Raw genomic sequence first — 18,853 nt, 5'->3', positions numbered from 1 at the left:
GGGGCGCGAGGTGTGTTACACCTGTGGGTGAGAAGGGAAAGAGCTGCAGCCGATGCTTTCGGCGACGACATGAATCGTCACGCCTTGGTTTAAGGGACTTTGACAAGGGGCTTGCTTCCGAGGAGCAGCTTGCATTTAGGCTTTTTTTAGTAGGGACCAAATATTGCTGTTCGTTCATGAAATCCATGGTTTTGATCGATAACTCAGGATTTTGAGGAGGTTTGGTATTCATCTGTGTTCTGCCACGCTCGGTCGTGCACCAGAACACAGAACTGCGGTGGCAGGGCCAGCAGTGTGAAGCAGCTCCTGGCTGCTGCTCCCCATCCTCTGTGTGCTGCAGGCACGGGGGGTTCCTGGTGGCACCGATGTACCTGGTGGCACTGCCCAGTATGGTGGCACACCAGCCAGACACCTCCATGGTGGCTGTGCTCCACAAGAAGCTCAGCACCACTCCTCTCTGCAGCACCGGGCTGAGCTCTGTCCCTTCTGTTCTCCGACGTGCTGCTGTCTGCTGCCAGCTGCTTGTGTGTGTATTTGCAACCCACTGCACCCAAATACCCGCTGATCTCCTTCCTCTTGGAGTGAGAAGCGATAATTAAATGGCTAGTTCAAATTTAATTATTTTTTTTTCTTGTATAGACAGAAGAAATAAGTTCAGCTGTGACCATGCATGTTACATTTTAATTTTTTCTCATGCCAAGAAATACAAAGGAAGTATGTCAGGTATACCGCATCGTCCTGCAGGGAAAGAAACACCTATCAGCAAACCCGAGTGCCCAGCCGAAATTCCTGCTGTTCGTGCTGTTTGTGGATCCGACTTTTCCAGCTGGAATTCAGAGGGGCTGAGGCTGTGCGTGGAAGTGGTTACAGCAGCGGGGGGAATGCCCCCGGCGCTGCCACGCACGGATCCTGCCCTGGCACCACTGTGCAGGGTCTGGGAGCGCGTGGCCCCGCATCGGGGCTGCCCTGGGGTACTGCACATTTTCCCTTCCTGGTGCTTCGTATCCCACGTGGGTATTTATAGGTTGGAGTTTTGCTACCTACTGGCGTTAGCAAATGCTTTGCAAATATTCCCACTTCGAAAAGGCTGCTTCCCCCCTGCACCCTTTGGCTTGTGCCCAAGCATGGGGGTTTTCAGTCCAAATCTGTCTTCGCCAAAATTAAAGGATGTGCGCGGGAAGAAAACGAACCTTAAATCTGCGATTACTGGAGTGTGGGGCCTGGGCTGGGGCTCTGGGCCGTGGTCAGCAACAAGGTGCAGGGCTGGGGGATTCGAAGAGAAAGCCATGGGACCAGCCCTCAGGGCATGGACGACGCAGCAAACCAAAAGCAGATCTTTTGCCGCTTTCCTCCCTTTGTGCTAAAATCCCTCTGGTCTCCTCTGCAGGTGTTCCCCAGCTGCGTTGCCGTAACCTAGCTGACCCATACCGGTCTCCGCATCCTCCCAGCTGCTGGAAGGACGATAAGCCTGTCTGCAAATCACTCCTTCAGCCCAGCACGTCCTTCCAGCATCCCCCAGCCCAACAGGGGCTCTGCTGGGCCTCCCTGGGGAGAGGCACCCCAGAGGCTGGGTGCCGGCGGGGTCCCGCAGCTCCGCGCGCCGGCTCCTTCCCGATCCGCGTGGTTCTGTCCCACCAGGACCTCACACTTGTCGATCCCAGCTCCTGCTCGGACTCGCTTATAGCCGCGTTTCCCAGCTTCTCCATCTCCTCAGCGTGCCGTCCTCCTACCAGCCGCACTGCGCTGCCAGGTAAGGCTGGGTGGCCACCATGCCGCGGGGAGCTCGCCTCTTCCCTGCTTTGCTGGGGGGAGAAGCTGGCCAGATGCTGAGGATTTCGTGTTTTAGTCGGAAACAGAAAGCTTGATGCTGACGTGTGTGCCTAGGGGAGGCTGCAGCAGGTGGCAATGAGCTGTGACACAAGCAATGGGTCTTGTGAGTGGAGATGAGGAGGAGAAGCCTTTCTGTGATATATTTATTGTGATCACCCATCCACGCTCTAAAAACAAACTTCGGGAGAGGAGCGGTGGTGCCTGGACGTGCAAAGCAAGGTGCTCGCACTGAATTGGCAAAAAATCGTGAGGGGTGTTTTTGCTTCCTGGTTCAAAGCCCAAAGGAGGAAACTTGGGTCCCAGTGGCCTCAGGGTGGATTCTGCCAGGGTTTTGCTCCTCGTGACGCAACCCCGTGTGAGGTGCCCTCAAGGGCTGGGGCTCATCGGCTTCTTCCTTGGCGCAGCAGGGTGAGACCATGCATGCCCCAGGGAGCAGCTTCCCGAGGGCCTCCTGGCAAAAGCTTCGCAAAGGGTCAGGCTGCAAAGTGCGTCAGGAGGTTGTTGGAGAGCAGGGGAAGAGCCTCCGTGTCCGGCTGGTCCCGAGGAGTTTATTTCTCTGGCGCGACTCAAGGGCGGGATTGCAAGGAAAGGAAATACTTTATGTCAGGAGTGACTGGAGAGCTTTCGGCTGGATCTCAGTGCAGGACAATGCCCAGAAAGGTGTATTCAAGAGTGCAGAGCAGCGCAATTGGCTCTAACCAGAAAGAAGATTAAAAAAAAAAAGGAAAGGAGTTGAAGTGTCTTCGGTTTTATTATCTGTAATACCAGGCTGCGAAGCAGTCGCCTCAGCAGCCCGGTGCTCCAGGCTGGGGCAGAAGGCACTAACCCCATGTGGGTGCGTGCACCAGATCATCACCGTGGGTGTTTCGGGTGTTGAATTTTAGTGCCTCTGCTGCTCCTGGCTTCTCTGGACAGGGACTTTTCCAGCCAGGGACTTCTCCAGCCCAGCTCCGTGCGGCCACTCACCATCCCCTGCCTGCGCCAGGGCTCCCAGCCCGGCCTGAAATGCAGCGTGCGCGTGTGGTTGTACAGATCCCTTTGGAAACATCAGATTCCAAGGAATTATGCATTCACTCCTATTTATATTGATGAGGAGAAAGAAAAAACATTGTCTTTTCTGAGCTGCTCATGCACGTGACTCGGAGCAACTTTGCCATCTGTGCCTTTAGCAGAGCACAACGCCGAGCCGCCGCGTGCGGGGCTGCGGGGCTTCGTCGTTAGCCGTAGGAGAGAAGGTCGGGCTCTTTAGAGGAAAGGCTTTATGTAATGATAAAAATAGCTTTTAAATCCTTCATTTGGTGCTCCCAAGTGCTGTAGCTTTTCCCTGGATGCCGGCCTGTCCTGTCCTCAGGGGATCCCTCCTGGCTTTGCCATAACGCTGGCTGTCAGTGGCTCAGGACAAAGCTGCACCTCAGCCAGCCAGCAGCGTTCGGGTTCAGGGCTTAAGAAGGAAACTTTTTGGCGATCTGATGGACAGACGCAGCATCCACAGCTCATCCATAAGATGAGGGGTTTAGTCTCAAAGGGAAGGCTTCTGGTGAGAGCGGGGACAAGAGCAGAAACCACGGAGCACCCTGACGGACGCGGCACCAGGCTGAGCACAAAGCTTTCCCTAGCACCAAGGGCGGAAAACAGAAGTGCTAAAGGAAGGTAGTGAATTTGGTCCATTTTCAGAAGCTTGTAGTTTCTAATAAAGCACAGGCAAAGGGGCGGATGGGGAGGCAGCCCAAGAAAGTGCTGTAGTAACATGCTATTGCTCTGAGTCCCTGGAACCCCTTTGAACTTAGAGGAAAACATTAGCAGTGTGTCCAGGGGATTTGGCTCCCCTATCCCCTAGGTCCAAAGAACATCTAGCCAGAGAAAACTCTGTAATGAGGAGCAATCAAACAGGAGAATGTTCCCAGCTATGCCCCTGGGGCACTGCAGACCGAGGATTTACAGCCTGCAGCTCTCCGTGCTGCCTCCCTGCGTGCCCCTTGTGCTCACCAGCTTGGAAGGGACAGGGGTGCCAGCACGCTGGGAGGTTTCTCCTGGCACGCCTTGCTGTGCTGTGCAGCAATCCCCCATGCAGGCAAAGCCCTTGGACGTGCTGGGTTTGGTCTGAGGTTTTTCCAGATTAACTCAGGGAGCAGGGGAAAACATTTCGTGCCCCAGGACAGGCCGGGGGTGCAGCTCCCGGTTGTGTAATCGTACCAGCAAAGTTTTGCTAAAAAGAGGCTCAGCTAACACGGAGCCAGTGGATATGGCCAGGAGCCATCTACAGAGCCTGGGTACAACGACAGGAGGTGAGACCTTGCATAGTCTGGGTGGCAAATACAGTACCAGAGCCTGTGCCAGCCCGCGGCAGGGACGGGCGGGAGGTGGGGATGGGGACGGCAGAGGGGGCCGCGCATCGTGGAAGACTTGGCAGGGCACGGGGGGGCCCAGGCAGATCAGGAGGAGCAAAAAAAGTCATTGTTCTTTACATGTCGTTAAATACAAAACATTAAAAAATAATACCGTTTGTGGAACCGGCCCCAGCCAGCTCCAGGGATGCTGGAGATGTTCAGAGACGCAGAAGGGCGCGGGAGGGGGAAAGAGAGGAGCAGGGATCCTAAACCCCTCTGCACCTCTGAAAATCTCCTGGTAGGTCATCAGCTGAAGCCCAGCGGGGTGAGGGGAGATGAGCACAGACGACAACAGGGTCTGGATCGCGCTGCTTTTGGCTGATGGGCAGGGCAGGACATAAACGCTCGAGCGGATAGCATGGGCTCTCCGTGCCTCGGTGCCGCTGCTGCAGATTAACCAGGCTCTTTCCTCAGCGCCACGAGCATTAACCTCGCTTCAGGTGCCCAGAGAGAGAAATGTGTGGTTGCACGGAGAAAGCATGTTTCCTTCCATTAAAATCCCCACCGTGGGGCCGGCTGAGGAGGAGCCTGGCGTTCTGCTGCGGCAGCATCCTGCTCTGCCGGCTCCGACATCTGCTGCAAGTGACAAAAGAGCTTGTAGGAACAGACGTGGAGAGCATTCCCAAAGGCATGCAAATGGTCATTGTCTCTTTTTTTTGTTGTTGTTTTTTCATCAAAAATACAAAAGCAACCCCCACGCTCTCCAGCTCCTGTGGCTGTGATCTGCCCTGAGCGGAGCTGGGCTCCCACAGCTCGGTTTTCCTCCTGCCCCCAACAGCTCTCCGCTCCCGATGGCAGTTTGAGCTTTTGTTGTTTTTTTTTTGTCGTAGAGACAGATAACGTAATGATTTAAAAACCAACAACCCCCCCAAAAACACAGTCGCTTGTGCCAAAATTCTTAGAGGGGATTCCTCAAAGTGTCCTGGTCCGTCCTTAGGTTTTCTTTAAAATAAGCTTCGTTCCCGAAACTCCCTCCTTGCCCTTTGCCAGGAGTTGTCTCCCCGCTCCGTCAGTTTTGCTGGAGGGGAATGAGGTAGTGGGTTTCCCCCTTCTCCTCTCCACTCGGCACCCGAAGCTCTTCCCCATCCCTCCTCGTGATGTTTTCGTCCCAGCCCTCGTCCAGGCTCGTTCCCAGGGGGCGGCGGAGCAGAAGCGCGCTTTCCTCCAGGGCGGCCCCCCTACGCTGTGACAAGTTTTTGTTGTGAGGCTGTAAGTAAAAACCCCAAAAGGAGAGTTGTCTTCCTCCTCTTCGAGGTATTTGCATGCTAAAATGTCTTCTAGGAAACTGTAAAATAAAGAGAGGCTTAGGGCAGCTTCCAGCAGTCACAGAGATGTCCCCGATGCTCTTGGCTCGGGCTTTGGATTCGAGCGGCCGAGAGCCGAGGTTCCCGTTTGCCCAAGCAGCGCTGCCAGCGGCCCTGCTGCTCTTGGCAGGTGGCTTTGTGTCGGGGAAGGTCCCCAAACACCGGGGGACTGCACCCCTGGGCAGGCTGGATCCCTTTGCTTTCACCCCACTACACGCTTCCAAACCCACCGCAGCCTTGCCAAGGCTTCGGGTTTTAGCCTCTTGCCTGGGAGATCTCCTACAGACACCGGTTATGGGGCAGCTCTGGGGGGGATTTCTCCTCCTGGTCACCTACACAGTGTGTATTGCTACCACAAGCAACCCGTTCTCCGAGGTATTTTGCACACACGGGTGATGGTGGTGGCGGTCCCATGGGGGACCTCAGTGCCCTTACGCTGTGGTTGGGGTGGGAACGGGGCATCCTACAGGCAGGGCTGCCCTATAAGCTGCTGGGGACAGCACCCAAGGCACCACGTGGGGTCCCTGCTTGAGCTGGACAGGGAAAAAGGGAAGGAGATGTTACCTCTGATGCTGAGTGAAACGTAGAGCACGATGATGATGGTCCCCAGGACGATGGAGACGATGCTGAGCAGGCGGGCCATGCGGCCGAGGCGCCGCGCTCCGTCCATGTCCCCCTGCTGCCCGCTGTTCCTCGACTGGGGGGAAGCACAGAGAGGGGCTCCTGAGAACGGTGCCGGGGCGATGCTCTGGCTGCAGTCCCCAAAATGAGAGCGGCTGTGTCAGCAGGGGCCTGGGCTCCTGTCTCTGACAGTTTGGTGCCCTGGGGTGGCCCCGCGGGGATGCTTCCGTGGGCAGGAGCTGGATGGGACGGGGTCTGCCTGGTGTCGGAGGGACTAAGAGGTGTCCCCAGAGTGGGACCTCCTGTCCCACTGCCCAGCCCCAGCCCCCTCTGGCTCTTTTATGGGGAAAAAAAATGCTGAGATTCTGGAATTCCCAAAAGCAATTCACTTACAGGGGGCTCTGATCGGGGGCTGTGTCCCCCAGGGGTGCTGCTGCATTGCTGCAGCCCGTGTGCAGGAGCACATCCAGCAGGCACCAGCATCGTGATGGGAGGTCCCCAAGGGACAAAGTGCTGCGGCTGCTGGCTTTGGGAACGAGCTGTCGGTGTGGGGGCGAGGCTGGAGGCCCCAGCAGCAGGAGCCCTGCAGCCAGGAGCCCTGGCTCTGGGATGTGGCCGCTAAAATCAGCGAAGCTCCGCATGGAGAAGCTAGCTCAAGAGTTAAAGGTGGAAGGGTATTAAACAATCCCCCTCTCCTTTCTAAAAACGCATCTCTGAGATGCAGTGCCCCACAAAAGGTGCCCTCTCACATTTAAAACAGAAGGAAATGAAGGGCTGGGAGGCTCAGCACAGCTCCAGCGCCACGTCCTGACCAGGGTTAGTGTTAGGGTTAGGGTTAACGCAGGCGGCTGCAGCCCCGCAGATGTCCGGCTGTGCTAACACATCCCAGGCAGAGCCATTTCCCCAGCACTGACGCTGGCTTAGCTCACGACCTCCTTTCTTTCGGTCTCTACAGCACCTTTGGCAATGTCAAAAACCAGTGGTACGCAGCCAGGGGCCTTTTTGTGTCATAGAACAGGAGGTGACAAAATGAAGCTCCATGGGGTGGTGCTGAGCTGGGGGAGAGTAGGGAAGCACGGGGATTGACAGGGTCCCTGCACTGCTCCCTGACAGCTCCTTCCATTTGGGATTTTTATAGGCTCAGATGTTTGCAACCAAGTGTAATATTTTTGCAGGGTGTGGGTTAGATTGCGGTGGAACACATTTGCAATTTTAGCTGTCTTCCAAGCAAAATATATGGGCTAACAAATTCAACATATTTATCGCCGCAGCTTCTGGAAGTGTTTACTGATCATTTATCCTGAACAATTACGAAAAATACATCAGCACTGGCACGGCGTGTTTAGCCAGCATTTGTTACTGTACATATATTATTCATCGGCGTGGAACAGTTTGATTATAGCTGCCTGGTATCAGTGATGCTAACGTTTTCTTTCTACATGAAAACACGAATATTTTGTTTATTAATCAAGACTGGAAGAGGCAGAAGAGCTCCGAAATGCCTGGGGGCTGGGGCAGCATGCCACGGGGGTGCCGAGCTCCGCGCTTTGGGCATGGAGACGTGAGTCCAGGTGGCTCAGAAGAGCCACTGATAGTCCCTGCCTTCGTCCTGTCCCCTGCTCAGAGGGCATTCTCCTAACAGCTAGCCCCAGCGGTCTCGTTGCAGATGAAGGCGGTTACTTTTCTGTAAATTCTGGGACTTTTCCTAGTCCCAGGACAAAGGCAACCAACCTGGCACAGCCTCTTCCCACAGCCCTTCACAATTTAGGAACTGGCTTTGGATGCATTCCGCTGACCACCCCCAGTTATTCAGAACAAATCACTAATCCTCAACGCTTAAATTGTGTTGAAAACCCACTCCGGGCGAGGTACAAGCCAACATCAGACGCAGATCTATGGAGGCACCATTTAAAGGAGGAACGTGCGGCTTGGCTTCTCCCACGTCGCTCCGTACCCACCGCACTTACACCCCTGGGAGCTGCCAGGCCCTCGCTTTGTCAATAAAACGCACCCAAAGGGGAGGTGGAAGACCCTCCACGTTGCTCTTTTCCATGACACCAGTGTAAGCAGGAACAGGCTGGGGGCTGGAGCAGATTTTTTTCCCCACCCCTGGCCATGGGCCCTGGGGTGATCCAAGAGCAGGGCCTGAAAAATGATTTATGAGACACCGCATCCAACAGCCTTCATTTGCTTCCCTCCCCGGTTGCCGCTTAGTGCCCAGAAAAGCTTTCCTGTGCAAAAAGCGTTGACTTAGGAAAGAAAAACACAGTCGTGGAGCCGGAGGAAAGCCAGCACGTCGCGGGGAGGCTGCCTGCCTCCCCCAGCAGGGCTGCCAGCGAGGCACGGGGACAGTGGTGAACACCCAGGTCCCGATTTGCAGGTGGTGGGACACCCCCGTCCTGTATCCCAGGGGGGCACCGGGGCCTGCGGGAGCTTCGACCGTGGCTGGGAACTGGATTTGTGCCTGGTGTGAGCAGGTGGACCCCCAGCTGACGTGCTGAGAGCTGCTGTGGCTGCAGGAGCACCAGGGAGATGGGGACCCCATGGGGCTGGTGGAAATGGGGGGGGCCACGAGCTGCACAGGGTGGCAGCGGGTGGATGTCCCAGGGGGGCTGGAAGCAGCCGATCCTCCCCCAGCCCTGCGTCAGCACCGGGCGGTGGGGCTCGAGGGCCTCAGCTCTCATCTCCCCCTTTGCTCGTCCCCTCCAGGGGCTCATGCAGCCCACGAGGCACATCCCCGCCCCGCTGGGGGCTCTAGCCTCGCGGGGAGGAGGATTTATTTTGCCTGAAAGTTAATGGGGCTGGAAAATCCCCGTGAGAGCCCCCGCCGGCCGCTCTCCCTCTCGCCCAGCCGGACCAGGCCGCCCGGCTTCCCCGCGCGCTGCCTGGGCGGCCGCCACCGCACAGCTGCACCGTGCAGATGGCAGCTGGTAAAAATGGTGATTCTGCCTCAAAATGGAAACTGGTCTCTCCGGAGGGCTTTCTGCAGCACCTGCCACTGACTCCTCAAGTTGTTGCTGGTTTTCGGGAAGCGCTGTGTCCCCCCCTCCCCCTTGTGTTTTGGTGTGGTGAGCAGGCAAGTGCTCGCCCTGAGCTGATTTTCAAAGGAAAGCTTCGCCTCGGTGGCGAATGAAGGGTGTAAAAGGTGCCAGGGGGTGTAAAGCAGTGGGTAAGGGGGTGGCCGTGCCTACGAGGCTCTGCTGAGATGGGTGGGAGGCTGCCTGCTTGCATTCTCCCCAGCTCCGATGTCGGTGCGCGAGCTGAGCTGTGGGGGATATTTAATGGGGATTTTTTTTCTCTAGGACAAGTGCAGGAGCTGCAGGCACAGCCCGTCCCTTTGGAGTGCCTGGGAGCGGGAGCGAGCTCCCAGCTGGGGTCTCCCCAGTGCTGCGGGGCTGGGCTGCGAGGTGCGGGGGCAGAGCCCTCACCCGTGCTTTGCCTCGCTGCTCCGTCCCAGCCGGGAACCAGGCTGTGGGCTGCCTGGCACCACCGGGAGAGGAGCAGTGCTCCGCGGGGACACAGGGGCTTGGTGTGCCCTGCCACGGCTGTGACCTCATCCCGCATCCCACAGCATCCTATATCCCGCATCCCACACCATCCTGCATCCCACAGCATCCCTTATCCTACATCCCACCTCATCCCGCATCGCCCTGCATCCCACGGCATCCCGCAGCATCCCGTATATCCCACATCATCCTGTACCCCGCATCCCACATCGCCCCACATCCTGCCTCCCACCTCATCCCGCCTCCCACCTCCTCCCACAGCCCACCTCATCCCACCCCCTGCATCCCGCCTCATTCCACACCCCACACCATCCCGCACCCCACCTCCCGCCTCACCCTACGTCCCGCATCATCCCGTATCCTGCAGCCCGGGCTGCCCCCGCCCCATCCCGCCGCTTGCTGTCCCGGAGAGCCCCGAGCAGCACCCCCCAGCACCCCCCGTGGCTCGGGGCTCACCATGATGGAGAAGACGAGGGCCACCACGTTGATGGGCCAGACGGGGCAGAAGCAGGAGAAGATGGCGAGCACCAGGTAGTCCCGCGGGCGGCCCTGCTCGGGCGGCGCCGTGCTGGTGCCGGTGGAGGAGGCTCTGCCCAGGCTGAGCCGCGACGGCGACAGCGGGGCCGCGTCCAGGTGCCCGACGGACACCGACTTGTAGCCGAGCCCGTGCCCGTTGCGCTCCGCCTCGCCGGCCAGAGCCGCCGTGAAGGATTTGGAGCCTCGGAGCCCTTCGGTAGCCGCCAGCAGCTTCTCGGTCTCCTGGAGCCGGGAGGGCAGCGCCGAACCCGAACCCGAACCCGAGCCCGAGCCCGAGCCCGGGGGCGCGGCGGTGCCGCTCGCCATGGCCCGGCCCGGCCCGGCCCGGCCCGACGGAGCGGGCTCCGAGCGCTCCCCGCCGCCGCCGCTCTGCGCTCGGGGCTCGCCGCCCCCCCGGGGAGGCCGTGCCGGGGGTGGGGCCAGCACGGCTCGGCCCCCGGGGCAGGAGCGGGGGATGCGCAACGCCCCCAAAAGCCCCGGGGAGGGGGGTGGGGGGGTGGGACCGGGGGGTTGGGGGGGGCCGGGGGGGTGGGGGGGGGCTCGTCGGGCCGCGGGGAGGGTGCTGGGGGGGGGCTGAGGGGGTGGGGTGGGGTGGGGTGGGGTGGGGGGGGGGTTGGGGAGGGGTGGGGGGTTGGGAGGGGTGGGGGGGGTTGGGAGGGTGGGATGGGGGGGGTGGGATGGGACTGGGAGGGATGGGGTGGGGTGGGGTGGGATGGGGTGGGATAGGGGGAGAGATGGGATGGGGAGAGGTGGGATCGGACGGGATGCGATGGGACGGGATTAGAGGCTGGACTAGGTGATGATCTTGGGGGTCTCCTCCTACCTAGGTGATTCTGGGATTCTGGGCTGGGGTCGGGTGGGGTGGGATCGGGGGGATTTAGGGGGGAATCCCCCCGTGTCCTCCCTCCCCTCCGCCGTGATTCCAGCCCCCCCCCCCCCTTCGGAGCCCGCTCGGCCTCGCCCCGGGCTTTCAGGACGCGGTGCTGGGGACGGGCGGAGGAGGGGGGGGGTCCCCAGCGGTGCCCCCCTGCAGACCCAGCTGGGGGACAGCGGTGTCGGGACAGGGACGAAAGCAGGAGCCAGGACCCGCAGGGTGCCGGCGCAGGGGGGGTGCGTCCTGGAAAGCGGAGCGCAGCCCCCAGGGGGGCGGCGGTGTGCTGGGGGGGGGGGGGGGGGCCGGGAGTTGGACCGCAAGCACCCGGCTGGGCTCCAGAGGCTGTCTTCGGTTCTGATTTTTTCCTCTCCGGCTCGCCAGGGATTTATTTCCCAGGCGGTGAGTGCCATCTGCGGGCGCACCCAGCGCCCTCCGCCTGCTCCTGCCCGGCGGGGGGGGTCCCAGCGCCTCTCCAACCCCACAGCCTGGAGAGGGGCCTGCGTGTCCTAACCGAGAACCCGAGAGCAATGCAGGGATGCTGCTTCGGGGGTCTCGAGGCCTTTTTTCCCCCGCTCCTGCTTTTTCGGGCATCTGTTTCCACCTGTCTTGCTTTAACACCGAAGTGGGGGGGGGGAGGGGGGAAACTGGAAACACGAATTTGGGTGGAGAGGGGTTCGTGTAGGGTTATGGCCGGTTTTCACTTCATTGCCCCGTGGTGTTCCTGGGCGTGCGATGAGAGCTGACAGGGGCAGAGCAGGGGGAGCTGGTGCAGGGGGAGCCTCACCCCATGGGGCAGCCTCACCCCATGGCGGAGCCGCCCAGCACCAGGGTGCTGCAGGTGGGAGAAGCAGGATTCCGTCAGCAGCCATCGCTGCAGGCCCCTCCTGGGAAGGGGAACCTCCTGGAGATGCAAGCCAAGATGTCTCACACCGTCAGCACTTTGAGAGGCTCCTTCGCTGAGCGGAGAGCTCTCCCTCCTGGCTGCTGGGAGCTTTCCTCCGCCGGGCTCATTTCCCAGCTCCCCCACCCCGCGCTGGGACTGAGGGAGGAGGAGGAGGAGGAGGAGGAAGCCTGGCACTCGGGGAGCACAGGGCTGAGCCCCCCTTTCCTCCTGGCTGGGCTGACCAGGAGCGCGGTCCCAGACCTTCCCGCGGGAGCCACTTTGCAGTCGTCAGGAGGCAGCGTGGGGTTTATGAGCTCCTCGACCTCTCCTGCAGATCTGCCCGGGCACCAATATGTGCACCGATGGGCTTAGCATTAAAGGTACAACCGAGTGACCCTTTCCCAGCTCCTGCTCCCCCGCTCCATCAGCCGGAGCCAGAGCTGTCCCCCAGCCAGCAGCCTCACTGCGATCCACGCGGCCCATCTGTCCATCTCACGCGCATTAACAGGCAGCGCCCCGACGCTGGGCTTTTGACTCGTGTTTTCTCACAAAGCAAGCAAGGGAGAATAAATAACCGTGACAACTTGCAGCAGGGAAACCTCACGACAAAGAAACACAGAGATTCCTCGAGCGGAAAACAAAGCTCTCCACGTCCCCCAGCTCTGAGCTCTCCTGCAGAGCAGCGAGCGCAGCCGGGCACCGCGCCGTGCGCTGGGCTCACAGCACCGCGCCGAGCCCCGTGTCCCACCTCTCTCCTGCCCAGGTCCCTTCCCGCTGCCCCGTTTGTCACTCGGCTGCGTTACCTTCCCGGCACCGTCTCGCCTTCCCAGCCTGAAGGGTCAGTGGATGGGGAGGCGCTGGTAGCCTGAGCTCTGGAACCCCCCCAGCTGCCACGGGAGCGGTGCCGCCGGGGGGGCTCGCAGGCTGCCCGTGTGTTTGTGCTGGCAGCTGCTCCGGAGACCAAGCTGGTGGCTCCCGACGGGATAAAATGCATTGCTGGCTGCCGGGCGATCCTCCTTCGGGCTCTCGTGGTGCTGGAGCTGGCTCTCGGGGGGATATCCCCCATAGCCTGCGGCACCAGGGAGCCGGGGGCGGCCGTCCCTCGCGCCCTGGCCGCGGCACTCGGAGTGGGCGCAGGGCCAGCAGCGCGCGGCGCCGTGCAGGGACAGGGACAGAGCCGTGATCCGGCTGATGGCTCGCCGGAGGGTGGCGATTTTGGAGAGCCTCTTGCCGCTGAGGTCGTGCTTGAGGGCCAGCCGCAGGGCGTTGAAGGCTTGGTTGTAGTCCAGGATCCTCTTGCGCTCTCGGACGTTGGCAGCCATCCTCCTGGCCTTGGAGCGCGCCGGCCTGCTCCTCTTCCTCACCTTCATCTCTTCAGCCTCCCCCAGGTGGGTGGCTGCTTCCCTCCCCTTGGGGTCCCACAGGTCCTGCCCACGGCACACCTGGGGTGCAGCCCCCCTTTCCTGCTCCCCTTCCAAGCCGTCAGGGGATCCCCACCGTGCCACACCGCTCCCCACGGCTGCTCGGGACATGGCTGCGGCTTGTGGGGACGGGGCGAGGTGCTGCTGCGGTCCTGCCTCCCGCGAGGCTGGCAGACACTCCTCCGGGGTCACGCAGCCTCCCCTAAAAACCCCAGCTCATCACGTGGCTCCGTCCCAGCCCCTCCACACCTTCCCCCAGGTGTGCTGCCCTGGGGACACCGGCCTGCCCTGCGGGGACACGGGGGTGCCAGGACGGAGCGGGGACACCGGTACCGGGTCCACGGGGTTTGCAGTGGGAACGGGGGGCAGCCAGCTAAAGGCTACATTTTGCTGCTCCCGGGTCCTAGAGGAGAAGCAGGGCTCTCAAGCACACCTAGCAGGGGTTGCTTTAGTTGCTGCGGGGGGGTTTGGGCCCTGCAGGAGCTCCCCACATCGCTCTGCCCTCTGTGCGGGGCAGCTCGGCCTGGGCTGGGTCAATCCTAAGCTCACTTGGTGCTTTGGGGCAGAGCCCGCGGGCATCGCTGCCCTGGCACGGGGCTCGGGGGCTGCTCAACCACGCTCACTGCTGCTGGGGCTTCTCCGCTGCCCTCTGTTTCCCAGGGAGGGAAACTGAGGCACAGAGTAAAGAGGCTGCTGAGGACAGCGTCCAGGCTTGTGCCTGAGCCCAGGAGCAGGCAAAAACCTCCTGGGCAGGATGGTGCGGGCAGTACCCGGGGAGCTCCCTGCCTTGCCTCCCACCCTCTTCCCATCCCTAAAAAACCTCCTCCCAGGAGGAGCTGAGCACCCCCCCGGCCCCACCAGCCCCAGGGACGGGGCTGGAGCGTGGAAGGAGCTTGGAGCCAGCGCTTTGGAGCTGCTCACACCGCGGGGTCCTGGAGAGCTGGGGGCACGGCCGGACCGGGGCAGCAGCAGCAGCCCCCCCCCCCCACCGGTGGGGCCCGGGCAGGCGGGGAGCAGAGGAATGCGGGGGCTTGGCACGCCTCTGCCCCGCGGAGCAGGAAGCAGGAATGTCGTGGGGGGACCGGGCAGGTGATAAAAGAGCTAAAGTGCTACCTGCCTCCTGCCTTCCTGTCCCCGGGGAGCAGCGGGGGCCTGGGGGCAGAGCTGGCTGGGCCGGCGCTGGTGGGTTTGCCCGGCGTTTAATGGGGCTGGGGTGGTGTGTGTGTGGGGGGGGAAATGATGCTGCAAGCATCTCCTTGCTCCCCACACCTCCCAGCCTGGCTGTCGGGAGGGCCAGGGCCCTGTCGTCCGAGCGTGCATGGCAGGGACACAGGGGACCTCTGGCCCTGGGGTGGGCACGCTGCCTGCCTGGCCCCCGGTGGGTTTATCCCCCCATCCCCAGAGCCTTCCAGGCAGTTTCACATCCCCTTGCCCCTCGCCCACCGTTTCATTAGCGAGCAGCTGCTGAACGCCCCCATGAGAGCGGGGTAACGACGGTTTGAAAAATGGCCCCGGAGCTGTTGTGACAAATTGCTGGGGTTACTGGTGCAAAAGTGGGATAACATCCCCCCCTTATCCATCCTTCCTATCTGATCGTCCTGGACTGGGTTTGATCAATAGCCACAATTAGCGGGGGCTATTTGTCTATTGCCCTTCTCCTCTCTTGGCCCTTTGAAGTGGGAGCTAATTTAGGTGCCTCTGCTCCAGGAACCCCATAAATCAGGAGCCGGGGCCTGGGGGAGCGGGGAGGACAACGCAGCGGGACTTCAAAGGGAGGTGAAGCTTGCAAATATTTCCGAACACCCACCTGTGCTCACCGTGGCCCTCTTTTTTCTTTTTCCCAGTGGCCTTCTGGCCGCTCAGGGGTGCTCTGCACTGGTGCGAGTGCTCCCCCGGCCACTGGCTCAGCAGCGAGCCCAGCTCAGGAGCGAGAGGCTTTTTGGGGTGGTTTCGTGCTGGACACTTAGAGAAATGCCAACGGGAGGTGCAGCCGAGCAGGACGGCTCCCTGCCAGGGGGATATTTTGCTGGTGCTGGATGCTGGCCCGTGCAACATGGAGCAGACACAGGGCCGTGCCCACCTGCAGACCCCGTGGTACCCCTATGGTGCCCCCGTCCTGCCCACAGCCCTGGGAGCCGCTGGGGACCTCCACTGGCCCCGGCCCCGCGGGGACCCAGCCCCAGCCCTCGGAAGAAGGCAAGGCCGCCCCGTAAATCACGGCTCTTCGGATGCCACCTGCTGCCTGTAATTAGTGCATCCCGCCGGGCCGTCCCCACCTTGTCCTGGCCGTTTCCTACCTACGTGCCCATTACCGGGTGGGCAGGCGGGGAGGGACGCCCGCCCGGGGCTGCTCCCTCAGCCCCCCCTGATTTATCGCCCTGCTCCGGGGAGATTTATGGGCTGAAACAGGCAGCCAGCAATCCGTCGTAAGGCTCTGCCGGGCCCGTCTGTCTGACAGCTGATGAAAGGGCTGCAATTATCCACTGCCAAGCATAAATCAGGCCGCCCACAGCACGCCCTCCTCCTACCAGCCTCCACAAAGGGGCTCAGCCCCCGGGGACACGCCACCTCCCAAGGGTGGGACACACGGGACAGGGCACTGCTGGCACCGGGCACCTTCCCATCCTCACCTGGGCACCAGTGTCACCTCTCTGGCTGGTCCCACAGCCCAAAGGCATTATTTGGGGGGCTCCAAGGGAGGCTGTGCTGGAGGGAGCCTGTGGAGGCTGGCTGGGTGGCGAGGGAGCAGCCACAGCAGGGATGGAGGTGGCGGCTCTTGAGACACCGTCGGGGCCTGTGCGTAAACAGAGGGTGCTTTGTTCCTGCTGCGCCACGGCCAGGTGGCCACGAGGGATACGGGCTCGTGAGTCACCCACCTGTGAGTCACCCCCTCTGTGTCCCTCACGTGGCACAGGGAAAATGCCAGCCCTGCCCGGGGCGTGGGGAGCAAAACCTGTCCCGTGGGGCGCGGGGGTGCTGGGGGTACGGTGGGTTGAATGCAGTGTGTGCACCGTGGCATGGAGCCTTTCTTGCCAGGTGTCACCATCAGAGCATCACCAGGCCACGTGTCACCATCAGAGCATCTTCAGGGCAAGTGTCATCATCAGGCCAAGTGCCACCGTCTGGGCATCACCAGGCCAAGTGTCACCATCAGAGCATCACCAGGCCACGTGCCACTGTCCGGTCATCACCGCCCCGATGACGATGAGCACCAGGAGACGGGCACACGCTGGCTGGGGCAGGACAGCCCCGTGCCACCACCGATGCTCCCCGTCATCGAGGCTCGTTTCTTGCTGGCTCGGTACCGGCCTCGTGCAGCACCGGGGGCTGTCGGTGCCGTCACCTCGGGTCGCTGCCAGCACCGGGAGCTTCTTGCCCTCCTCAGCATCCTCCCGGCGCTCCGGGGAGCTCCCGGGGAGCCCCCGCCGCAACCCGGCAGCCTGGAAGCGGCTTCCTCCGGTGGGTCCCGGGCGCTCCGGCTGCCGGTAACCGCACCGGGCCGTGCCGGGCCGTGCCGGGGGCGGTGGCAGCGCTGCTCCCCGCCCCGTCGGGGCCGTGCTGAGGCCGGGGGCGGGCCGGAGGGGCCGGCCGGGAGCCGACGTCAGGCCCCGCGGCGGCGGCGGGGGGCGGAAGGCGGAGGAGGAGGAGGAGGAGGAGGAGGTGAAGAAGGCTGACGGCGGCGGCGGAGCGGGGAAACCCGGGGCCGGCCGGGGATGGCGGCGGGCAACGAGGAAGCGGCGGCGGCTGCTCGGGCAGACTTCGCCCGGCACTGGCAGGAGGAGTTCCCGGGGGAACCGGCGCCGCGCATGGAGCTGGGCTCGGTGCGGGCGATGGAGCGGGAGCTGGAGCGGTGCCGCCGGCACCTGCGCCGCCTGCAGCGGGCGCTGGCCGAGGAGCGCTTCAAGGTGCTCTACCTGGAGGCGGCGCTCGCCCGCGCCCCCCCGCGCCCCCCCGGCACCGCCGCCGCCGCCCCCGCCCCGCGCCGCCGCCCCCAGGCCGCCGCCCCCCGCGGCAGCTCCCCGGAGGGAGGCAGCGACGGCAGCTCCGGGGCGGAGGACGCGTCCTCGGCAGGTGGGTGCCGCGGCACGGCTGCGGGTACCGCTACCGGCACCGGCAGCGCCCCCGGGGGGCTGGGGGCGAGCCGCGGAAGGGGGGCGCGGAGAGGCCCCGGTGTGCCGTCGGGGTGCCCCGTGGTGTTAGGAGCGGCCGCACCAAGCTCGGTGTCTCCTCGGCCCCCGGGGACGTGTGCGAGGGGTGCCGTGAGGGAGCGCGCCCCCAGACCCCGTCCTGAGCCCCCTGTGTGTGGCCGGCACGCTCCGTGTGGCGGCACGGCCAAAGGTTTGGTGGTCTCCCTACAACAGCCCCGTCACGCGCCCAAGGGCACCCCACGCTGTCACGCAGCCGAGGCCACCCCGAGCCCTCATTCCATCAGTCAATGTCACCTCGAGCCCCCGTGCTGTCCCTGTCCCTCTCTCCCTGTCCCACTTCCAGGGGTGCCCCGTGCCAAGGCGCCGTCCTTGGGCACGTGAGGAGGGAGGGTGCAGCCGGCCCTTGGGGATGTGCCACTGGCTCGGGAGCTGCCCCTGGGGCTGGGACACCGCACAAAAGTCACTTCCTCCAGGTGTGACCTGGTTCACAGGGACGCCTCTGCTGGGTGACACCCTGCAATCACCCCGGGGAAGTCCTGGAGCTGCTAAAACAGGAGCACGCCAGGGCACCGAGGTGTCCGGGCACGCTGAGGACAACGTCCTTTGGCGAGCTGCTGGCTGCTTCGTGGCACCGCCAGCACAGCCAGCGCTGTCGCCTGTCACGCTGTCCTACTTCCAGCGGCCTGGAAGTTGTTATTGCATCATCCCGTGTGCTTTAATCCCGGCTCAAACACCGTCCTGACAGCTAGGGGATGGCACTTCTCGCGGAGCTAATTCTGCAGCTGCCTTGAATTAGTTTGGTTCTTGCTCAATTGTTTGGGGTTGGTTTGTAAGAAAGCTGCGTAGCGGTGGTTTAAGCACAAGCAAACACTCCAGCATCAAACTGTGCTTAATACTTAGTTTAATTTATATTTATCGCATTAGTCTACAGGGGTGGAGAGCAGCTCAGCTTCCGTTTCGCCTTCCTCAGCTGTCTGTAGGTGACACGTCCAAAGGACGGCATCGTGTCTCCATGCCGTGCTGGGCTCGCTCCTCCCTGCATTTCTGTCTCTCCCCAGCTCCGGTCAGCGACCCGTGGGGACAGCCGGGGTGGGAGCCGGGTCCCAGCCCTGCAGTGGGGCCAGGCACGTCACCTCCACGTAGCTCCCAGCCAGCCCCACCAGCGGCGATGCTCTGACATTTTTGGAGCTCTGCTTGGTGGTGGCCGAGGGGTAGGAGCAGTCGGAGCGGCCAAGCGCCCGTGTGGCGGTGCCTTTGGGTTTACGCTCACGTCCCGTGCTGTGTTTGTGTCTCGGGCATGCTCCTGAATGGTTCCCCACGCTGAGGATTGTGCAATGCTGCT

At 62.1% G+C, this 18,853-nt stretch overlaps 3 protein-coding genes across 7 annotated transcripts in view; 1 reads left to right on the top strand and 2 right to left on the bottom strand.

The window, feature by feature from the left end:
• Positions 1-595: 595 nt before the first annotated feature.
• TRARG1 (trafficking regulator of GLUT4 (SLC2A4) 1) lies at positions 596-10,583 on the bottom strand. 5 transcript variants are annotated; one of them, XM_083806457.1, is made up of 4 exons: positions 10,105-10,565; positions 8,154-8,287; positions 6,086-6,218; positions 596-5,502 (listed from the first exon to the last, which is right to left on the bottom strand). In XM_083806457.1, the coding sequence occupies exons 1-4, from the start codon at positions 10,489-10,491 to the stop codon at positions 5,227-5,229; spliced, it is 930 nt and encodes a 309-aa protein (XP_083662583.1). In that variant the 5' UTR covers positions 10,492-10,565; the 3' UTR covers positions 596-5,226. The 5 variants fall into 5 exon arrangements, with proteins under 5 accessions (XP_083662583.1, XP_083662584.1, XP_083662586.1 ...); XM_083806458.1 differs by having other exon boundaries at positions 596-5,424; XM_083806460.1 differs by lacking the exon at positions 8,154-8,287 and having other exon boundaries at positions 10,105-10,583.
• Positions 10,584-11,692: 1,109 nt separating this feature from the next.
• Positions 11,693-14,998, bottom strand: BHLHA9 (basic helix-loop-helix family member a9). Its single transcript, XM_083806470.1, has one exon. The coding sequence runs from the start codon at positions 13,472-13,474 to the stop codon at positions 12,782-12,784; it is 693 nt and encodes a 230-aa protein (XP_083662596.1). The 5' UTR covers positions 13,475-14,998; the 3' UTR covers positions 11,693-12,781.
• A 2,028-nt stretch (positions 14,999-17,026) lies between these two features.
• ABR (ABR activator of RhoGEF and GTPase) overlaps positions 17,027-18,853 on the top strand; it is a 35,252-nt gene continuing 33,425 nt past the window's right edge. Inside the window, exon 1 of the mRNA XM_083806433.1 lies at positions 17,027-17,434. Coding sequence (XP_083662559.1) covers positions 17,077-17,434 — 358 coding nt within the window. The 5' untranslated portion in view covers positions 17,027-17,076. The remainder of the gene's footprint in view (positions 17,435-18,853) is intronic.

This window comes from Anser anser (assembly GCF_964211835.1).
Source record: "Anser anser genome assembly, chromosome: 20".
Taxonomy (NCBI): domain Eukaryota; kingdom Metazoa; phylum Chordata; class Aves; order Anseriformes; family Anatidae; genus Anser; species Anser anser.
Note: the sequence above shows the minus strand (reverse complement) of the source record. Positions and strands in the feature narration are given on the sequence as shown.

What these genes read in the sequence shown, in the direction of transcription:
- TRARG1 (XM_083806457.1), bottom strand. Translation starts at nt 10,491, where the DNA reads ATGGCGAGCGGCACCGCCGCGCCCCCGGGCTCGGGCTCGGGCTCGGGT. An exon ending in GTCTTCCACCTCCCCTTTGG is followed by an intron (nt 6,219 to 8,153) that starts GTGCGTTTTATT and finishes GCTTCCCCCCAG; the next exon opens with TCGAGGAACAGCGGGCAGCA. An exon ending in CGTTTCACTCAGCATCAGAG is followed by an intron (nt 5,503 to 6,085) that starts GTAACATCTCCT and finishes TTTATTTTACAG; the next exon opens with TTTCCTAGAAGACATTTTAG.
- BHLHA9 (XM_083806470.1), bottom strand. Translation starts at nt 13,474, where the DNA reads ATGTCCCGAGCAGCCGTGGGGAGCGGTGTGGCACGGTGGGGATCCCCT.